Raw genomic sequence first — 9,571 nt, 5'->3', positions numbered from 1 at the left:
TGACATTCAACCTCCTTCACACATAACAGTGTTAAGTTTGATCATTAGAGTTTTGAATAAAAACAAGTTCATTAAGAAACACAGTTTTACATTATTTGTATTTCAACAAAATGTGACAAATTGGTAGGGGTGAATACTTTTGCAAGGCACTGTACCTAAGTTTAGTACCTCTATAAAGGTTACATGATAGATTTATTTGGCCATCACGTTTTCTTTTTTGATGTATGCTACACTAGTGCCTTAATATTGAAGTTGTAAATTTTAAAATATTTTAACCTTTTGCACTACCAAATATTTATTTTGTTTCTTGACAGCTGTACTTTCATAATGTAAGTCAAATGAAAAATACAAGATCAATGCTATAATTGCCAATTAATACAAAATGACTTTCATTAACCTTAATATGGTTTTGATGTTTTGTCAAATATTTTTTTAACTTCATTTCAGTTTCACAAGTTGATTCCCAAGTACAGTAAACAAATTGCTGATAATAACTTTACATAGAGCTGTAAAATTCAAATATAGTTAATATTCAGGTTGAATTCCATGTCTGACCAAGTCTTTGTGCAGTAATTCTTCAGTTTAGAAAAAAAAAATCGAGGAAAACTAACCAGTTTTATGAAGTACTTTGCAAAGAGAAGTATAGTTTTCAATTATAGTCATGATCATTAACCCATTTTCAGCCTAGAAGCAGTTTATTGCCATTTCTGCATTTATACCTTTAAAAAGTAATAACTTTTAAATATTACCATATCTAGAATCAGCGCTGATATCAGTAAGTAATTGTTGTTCATAATTTCGGCCAATTTTTAAATATATACACAGCCATTTTATTTAGTTTATATTTGTTTTATTCCATCACACATTTTTGAATAACAAATTCAATCACAGACTTATTACTTGATGTAATATTAAGGAAGTAAAGTAATTAATATGTTAGAGAGTCACGTAAGTTGTTAATTTTTATAATGATTTCTCATGGATGTTTTTTTTTCAGCGATGCATGAAACGAGGTATTGAGCATGATAACCCAGTCTCTCGTTACTATGAGAGACTAGCTACTGTCCAAGCTCGTGGGTCTCAGGCTAGCCACCAGGTTCTAAGAGATATTTTAAAGGATGTACAGGGTGTAATGGTACCCCGTAGCATGCTCAAAGAATGGGTCACTCAAACTTTCCCAGGTGCTACAGACTATTGGACTTTTCGACGACAGGTAAATTTTGTATGTGTTAAGTTTAAAACTTCATTTTTTCACATCTTTATACTATGATTTGAGAATTACAATTTAAGCATATTCCAGTGGGTCAGAGGTAAGTTTATGGACTTACAGTGCTAAAATCCGGGGTTTGTTTCCATGTGTTGGACAGAGCACAGATATCCTATTGTGTAGCTTTGTGCTAAAACAAACAAATACTATAATTTTAAGTATTAACTTAATATGAAGGTTTTACTTGAATTAAAAGAATTTAAGGTAAAGTATCTTATTGTATCTGATTCATCAGCTTATTATGTTTCTGTTGGACATAAAAACCATCTGTCATTTTCTTCCTTTCAGTTCACACTGCAACTTTCTCTAGCTGGATTTGCCGAGTTTGTCTTACACCTGACTCGTCTGAATCCTGACATGATGTACATTCACCAGGACAGTGGACTTATCAATATTTCATATTTTAGATTTGATGTTGATGACATCTCAGGTAATTACATTTTATGAATTTTACATGATTGTTAACAGTGTAACTGTTAGTTAAACCTGCAAACAAAATGGATACTTAAGGTTATTAATATTACACTGAACATGAGCAGTTTAAGCATTATAGCATTCAAGAAGTTCACTGTTGACGACATCATTACTGAAGAAAGACCAAAATATAAAAAGAGAGATAAATCATCATCACTTGTAGGTTATAAAATACTTCCTCAAGACGCAAAATGACAGTCAGATTCAGAAATCTTATTTGCAGTTACACGTGTATAATTGTTTTTTCTATGCATCAAACTATTTTTATTAAGCCTTAAATATTGCATAGAAATTATTTTTCTTGATTTCATAATCTAAAAATTTGAAGTTAGAAATTCTGAAATTATTCAGTGTTTTTATTATAAATAAAATAATGTAACTTCAATATTTCTTATGTTAAGGTGCAAAATGTCTTAGCTGACCAATTAAGGAAATTCATTAGGCCTAGTAGCTTAAAACATGCTTGACTACAGCTGTGAAACTTGATTTTCATCACATTGGATTTTGTATAATTCATATAAGTAGCACTTCACTTAAACTACTGGCTGGTATAGCTCCAGCTCATTGGGATGATTTCTGTGGCCAATGACTTTTGATAAATAAAAAATACTTTTATGATAAACAGAAGTAGAAAAGTGTTTACCTTTTTTGGTAATCCTGACATCTAGGAACAGTAAGGGATTATTTTTCTCTAGTTTGGATATGAACTTGATATTGGGGTGTTGGGAATTAAGGTAAAAAAGAACTTGGAAATGGGACTTGATTGCTGAAACAGCAAGAAAGTGTCATCAATATAGCATTTTTAAAAGACAGATTTGAATTCATCTGGGCAGTTTTATATCCACTTGCATTCATGATAGCATAGAAAACCATTGTCTATCATTGGACCCAGTGGGAATCCCATCTATCTGATCAGAACTGACATCATTAAAGAGGAAATGGTTTAACTTTGTGGAGAGGACAAGAAGTTCCAAGAATTGTGTACAGGTGAAACCAAGATACTGCCCAGTGTCAGTAGGAAAGAGAAGGTCCACAATTAAATTTAGTTTCATCAAGGGGAATATTAGTATAGAGAGATTCTTCAATATCAAAACTGTCCATAATATATTGATCAGCAGAGGGAATTTTAGAGATTTCAGAAGCAAAGGTAAAAGAGTCAGTAATCATAAATTTATTCAAGGTGAGGGGTTTAAGGATACGAACAATAACTTTTGACAGGTAGTTGCAGAAGCCTACAGCTAAGAGAGAATAGGGTGGAGAGGGTATCCAGCTTTGTGTACTGTGGGTAGGCCATAAAGAATACTGGGTTTAGTGCCACATGGGGCACTTTGTTGAAAAGTCATTTCAGAGATAATATTTTGACTTTTAAGGGTCTTGATAAAATGTAGGATTTTATCTTCTCTCTTAAAAGTTAGGGATAACAAATCTGTATCTAGCTTTTTAAATTTATGGGGTCAGTGAGCTGGTGGTTTATTTTATCCATATATTCAGCTTTTTTTGTAAAAACAATACCATTACTATTTCTGGTTTAGTGACAATAATATCTTTTTTTGTTTTTGACAGAGCTTTGAGAGCTTTAGTTCAGCATTGTTTAATGGAAAGGTAGAACGACAGAAGTTATATCTGTAGTAGGAGGAAAGAGCAATGTTTTTTAGTTTGGTTTTTACAAGATATTACACTGTATCATTATTTGATTTAGTTAACAATGGAAAATAAGTAAGGGTTCTGTAAACCTTTCCAAAATTATAAATATAATTAGCATAGTTTAGTTTGAAAGCTGGAATGCTAAAGTTAAGGCCTTTGATTAGAGCTTGTTTACAAACATCATCAAGTTAAAGATCAATCAGATTAAATATTACATTATCAGGATTAAAACCAGAGAGAAAGATGAATGAATTCGCAGTTTTTGGAGTTTTCTATTTTGGACTTGTTCCTGTGTGGTTATTCTTGTGGATTAAGCATGTCAACTGCACAAAATCAATGTAGGAAACGTACTTTTGGAGATATTGGCATTCTAGGTTAGATAGATGTTGTCAATAGTGTTTAAGTTCTTCCTCTAAAAGTCAGAGTTGTCAACCGGCATATGCAGATGAGTTCTGGAGTTTTCCATTTGCTACTTTGAAACAAAGTAAAGATGGCATCAGTTTATGTTACTTGTATTCTGTAAGAAACTGGATATTGAGGGTGGTTTTTTTAGTCTTTAAATCAATCTTTTCACACCATCTGAAAAGTCGTAGGGTGTTGATCCCACACTATCTGTTTATAACATTAAAAATGGATTCATGATGAAGGTCTAATAATGAAGATGAAGACAGTTGATAAAACACATTTTATTTACAAGGTTCGAACGTTTCGGAATGCACTCATTCCATCTTCAACAAAATCTGAAAATCGTGTTACAAAGATGATTATTCTCTAACACTATAATATCATAATCATTATTCAAAGAAGTTGTAAATGGAAGGATAAAACAAATTATTATAGATATATTGTAAAACAGTTGAGTTTTAAGTGTGTAAAATTAGAATATTTTTAGATCTAAAAAGCTTCACGAGTCATTAAGAGTCAGGTGGTCTTTAGCAATAAGTAAACTTTCTTTAATATATAGTTTTTATTTTTATTGACTTTATATCAGACTTTTGACATTGTAAAACTGAACTGCTATTAATGTGCCTACTAGAGCTACATTAGATATTATACAGAAATTTGTAGTTCTTGTACTATACAATTTCTCATGCCAAAAGCAGTAAGTTCCTTGATGTAACAGCAGAGACAAGTTTGTCAGAATGTTAATTTTATGTACTTCAAAAAATATTAAGTACATTAGTATTATTGTTATAGGTTAGCCAAAAGACAACCAAGAGATGAAACCAGTAGGCTTAATATTAATGAAAAAAGTTGCATCAGGCAGTAGGTTTTTTTCTCCACATTCCTCTTAATTAATTTTTGTTAATTTTAAATGAAATGTGTAAAAACATTTTAGATAAATCTTTTTTTTTCTGCTACGAGTAAAAAAAAAAAAAATACAATGTAGCATAATTTTTGTTGTACATATTAAGTCTGTATATACAAATATTAAAAACTTTCTTTAAAACTGAATTATGTTTTAACCCAGGTGAACTTGATGCCAACCGCCCTGTTCCATTTAGACTCACACCCAACATATCAGAGTTGATCACTACCATAGGGGTTAATGGCCCAATGACAGCTTCCATGATAGCTACTGCTAGATGTCTTGTCCAGCCAAATTTCAAGGTCCAAGCACTGCTTCGAGCTATTCTCAGAGATGAAATGATCTCTTGGCATAAAAAGGTACTATAATAATATGTACTGACAAAATATGAAATTAAAATTTGAAAATCCATTTAGAAAACTAGTGCGAGGATCTCAGTGAACCTATGAAAGCTTTGAAATTGGTCCTATATTTTTGAATGACCTGTAGAACCTATATTTTTTCAACCAACATGAACTACATGTACGTATGTTTATATTTTCAGAAAGTCACATCTAGGTAATAAAACAAAAATTTTCGATGTTGCAAGACTGGTATACTAACAGCTTTTTTTTCCCAGTAACTTAATGAAAGTGGTACATACTCTTTGGCAAAACACAAACCTGTTGTGGATCAATAATGCTCTAATGTTATCACTTGGAAAAGTGGTTGTGTGCCAAAGACATTAGGCAGAAAAACCTATACTCTTCTGGCCAGTGAGCATATAAGAACTTATTTTTTTATTTTACAGCCTGTTTTTTTCTTAACCCTATGTGTATAGGTGGGGTCAAAGTGCCCATGTCACAATTTTTTACAGAGTGCCATTTAATATGGTATTATATATTTGATATGAGAGTTATTAACTTCAGAAAGGCTATTTGAGAGAATTGAAATATAAGTAATTCTATAACATCATCCTAGGTCAGTTCACGAAAAAAAAATTCTGGCCGTGCTATTTCTAATCATTGTACATTGATGTGGGATAATATAACTGTTATTTCCAGGATGCAATATTATTTACTCTGCTGACTTAGAGACAGTTCATGGTAGAGAGAAAATGCTGGATACAATATACAAGGATAATGAAAAAAGCTGTATATGTATGTATGAGAAGTTCTAAAGGTTATTTAGATGCAATATGCGAACTGTACAATCAGCAAAGTATGCTTATTCTTCACATGAATGTTACTTTGTACTCCAGCTTGTCAGTCTGACATCATCAATTCACAGACGTATCTTAAGTGATACTAATTTTATAACAGATTTGTACATTTCACTAAAAGCATGCTATACTTTGTATAGATAAATGTAGTTAATTTGAAATTATATTCAACATTCCTTCTCCAATATGGGGTTGGTAAAATGGAGCTACCCCATCCACATTTGGTTAATAATGGACTGTTGTATACTTATTACACAACAGTTACCTCACTGACCAGTAGCCATGCTTAATAGTATACCTTGTAAGTATAAATGACCATAAAATTTATAAATTCATTATGTATTTATGTGGTTAATTTCTAATACTGTAGTGAAAGTATTATAATTACATGTAAAAAATACAAGTATTATTATTTCAATAACTTTTAAAACAGATATTTATTAAAATTTTCTTCTTCCAGAGGCAAGATGACAGTCAGACTCAAGGGTCTTCGCCTCCGGATATGGAAGGAGAACTGTTGATTGCCATGGTAACAAAGGCTGTGAATGCAATCATGGCTAGACTACAAAGTAAGTTATTCATTTCTGCATTTTTTCAGCACAAGTAAATATTTATGATTATTATAATTTTCATAGTCTTGATTGCTGTGAAGACTAAATTACTTTGTAAAAGTATTATAAGTTATTTATAATCACAGTCAAATAATACAGTTCAGAAATAATGTAACGCACACAAGCTAATTTTAACTTTTACAAATTTATACAATGTGTGCACATAATTGTATTTTATGTAAATAATTTGTACAAATACTAAACTGGCGTCTAGAGAACCTTGGGTGGCCAAAGCACATACATAATGCAGTCCTTGATTCAGTCTTTGTGTTTGGAACCCAGAAAACACACCACAAATATTTCTTGTTTGAAATAGTCATTAGTGATGTCTTTTTGTTGTAATAAAATAATGTTATTCACCATCCCAGTTCATCTTTGCATTTGGACCCAGGCAGCATGTCACAAATGTTTCAACCATCAAATAGTCAGTGTTATTAAAATAATGTTATTCAACCCTTCAATTCATCTTTATGTTTGGACCCAAGCAGTATTTCTTATGTAAAATAGTCAGTGGTGGTGTCTCTTTCTCTTGTAATAGAATAATTTTACTCAACACCCTCAGTTCATCTTTATTGAAATCAGGCAGCTGTATATTATTGATGATACAGTCTATGCACACAAATGAACATTTTGGTAGAGATGGGTGTACATATTTACATTTAATTTCAACTGGTTAACCCTACGTGCACAGGAATGGTTAGTGTGTGTGTGTGTGTGACTCAACCTTTTACAGAGTGCCATTCAACATAGTATTATGTAATTGATGTTAGAGTTATCAACTATTCATTCTTGATTTATCAACAGTTCATGAAAGAAGAGAGTAAATACAAAAAATACAGGAAAAACTGTAAATATGCATTTCAGAGGTTCTAGAGGTTATGCAAATATGATATGTAAAAGACATGATGGACAAAAGTATTTTTATTCTTCACATGAACATCAACTTGCACTCTGAATTGTCAAAGTATGAGTCAGTTCACAAACACAACTCGTGAAGAGATACTTCTGTAACACATCTGATTTTCATTTACAACAGACTTGTATATTTTACTAACTACTAAAAGCTTGCCACATTTTGTGTAGATACACATAGTAAATTTGGTATTATAGTCAACATTTCTTCTCCAGTATAGGCTCAGTCCAGTGGACCAATTCCTTGCACACTTGGTTAACACAAGTAGCAAAGACAGCTAGGCACTAGTGTTGCATGCTTATTCATAACATTGAGACATCCTCCACCTTACTGTCAGTTGACTGCCTGTGTCACTTTCCTTACATGCTTAATGGGATTTAACTTTAATTAATATGCAGACCACCCCATCTGGAAAACTCCTATTCTTGAAGGGAATGTATTACACCAGCATAGGTGCTGCAAATAGGTCATATGATATGGTTCAGTAATATGTGGCATAAATGATACAATTTTTCAGACTGTATAAGTCAGTATTTCAATGCTTATTTCTGCCCAAATCATACTTCTGCCACTATCGTATGAGTCACAACTCTACAATATTTTAAGTTATTTGGGTGCAGGAAGAAATATGACCTGTTTGTAAATTAACATTACTCCACACGTTGGTCTGCTGGTATTGTTTCTATTTAGGGTGACCAGAATCCATTTCATTGGTCATGCAGCCCAGCCTTGTAAGGTATATTTCTATTTACTGTACACTAATGTGGGATAATTTAAAAATCTGCTCTAGTATGGGAGTAGGTACCCTACAACCACAATGAGTCAGAATTGACAGATAACAGGTGCTTGGCAAACTTTAACATTAGAATCGAAATGGGTTAACACACACTGCTGATATTTGTAAGTAATACTCATTAGATTTGAATAGTTGGTTTCCACATGAATGCAATATCTGAATGTGTAGCCACGGGTCGTGGCCCATTATGAGCACTAAAAATCACCAGAAAGACTTCTGATTTACCTATCAATAATCTGAGAGGGGTAATTGTCATTGCTTTGTGTAAAATACATATATATATATGTATTTAGATCAATAATAGTGTGTTGAGTTCATTCACCAAACTGTATTTTGCATAATATAATATTTTTTTATACAATTGGGAGAACAAATATGTAAGAATTTGATTGCAATATTTTGGTATTGATAAACAAAAAAATTAAAAAACTAAATTTTCATTTCCTTTTTGATACCTTTTTTCACCAGTAATTATACTATAAGTTAACACAACTAATTTGTACTTCAGGTTTGGCTACTTTTGAAGGATGTGAAAGTAAAGTCAGCACTCTAGTTGCAGCTGCTAACAGCCATGATAATCTCTGTAGGATGGATCCAGCTTGGCATCCTTGGTTATGAGGAAACAAAAACAACCATTTTATTATCATACATGCAAGGTAGAATGGATTCTGTCATCTAGTACACCATGTGTACATATTTTGTTGTTACTAGAAACTGAACCTGCTATATTGATATTAATTTTGATGCTATCCCAGTTCAGTTGTCTAGTGTAAAGATTCACCACATTTGTTTTACTTGTATGTTTTGGTCTGAATAAAAATCTTTTTAACTAGATTTCTATTATCAAACTTTACACCTTTGTTTTGAAGAAATAGCTAACTTAAACTGAAAATAGTTTAGTTTGTCAGAAATGTGCATATCATAATAACATGGTCTCCATTGTATTTACTACTAAAGAAAAATTCAAAATTTTTCTACAAAGACCAGTAATACATATATCACTGTCATTTGTTTTGATCATTATTTTTGATACTTGTACATTTATTTCATAAAATATTTAATTATCTTACAAGTAGTTGTGTGAAATTTTTGCATTATCAAAAATAAAGTTTGTTTGAGGAACTTCATATGATAAAATGTATCACATTTTCATACACATCTAAACTTTTTTATAATAGTCAATGTGGCAAACAACTCTGTTTATTACAGTAATGTTCTGTTAGGCTACATATTACAAACTCAGTATCAGAACATCTGATAAACACTCAATACCAATAATATTTATTCTTTCCATAAAGTGTAAATGTATGCATGGAACCACACCCATTCAACAATGTTCAGTTTCAACCGATTAGA

At 31.7% G+C, this 9,571-nt stretch overlaps 1 protein-coding gene across 1 annotated transcript in view; it reads left to right on the top strand.

The window, feature by feature from the left end:
• LOC106460134 (transformation/transcription domain-associated protein-like) overlaps positions 1-9,049 on the top strand; it is a 262,616-nt gene extending 253,567 nt beyond the window's left edge. Inside the window, exons 64-68 of the mRNA XM_022386785.1 lie at positions 998-1,213; positions 1,556-1,697; positions 4,857-5,053; positions 6,356-6,464; positions 8,724-9,049. Of these exons, the coding sequence (XP_022242493.1) occupies positions 998-1,213; positions 1,556-1,697; positions 4,857-5,053; positions 6,356-6,464; positions 8,724-8,833 (774 nt within the window). The 3' untranslated portion in view covers positions 8,834-9,049. The remainder of the gene's footprint in view (positions 1-997; positions 1,214-1,555; positions 1,698-4,856; positions 5,054-6,355; positions 6,465-8,723) is intronic.
• The last annotated feature ends 522 nt before the right edge of the window (positions 9,050-9,571 follow it).

The sequence above is a fragment of the Limulus polyphemus genome, unplaced genomic scaffold (assembly GCF_000517525.1).
Source record: "Limulus polyphemus unplaced genomic scaffold, Limulus_polyphemus-2.1.2 Scaffold716, whole genome shotgun sequence".
NCBI classification, from domain to species: Eukaryota; Metazoa; Arthropoda; class Merostomata; order Xiphosura; family Limulidae; genus Limulus; species Limulus polyphemus.
This window is presented reverse-complemented; position numbering and strand designations above follow the sequence as displayed.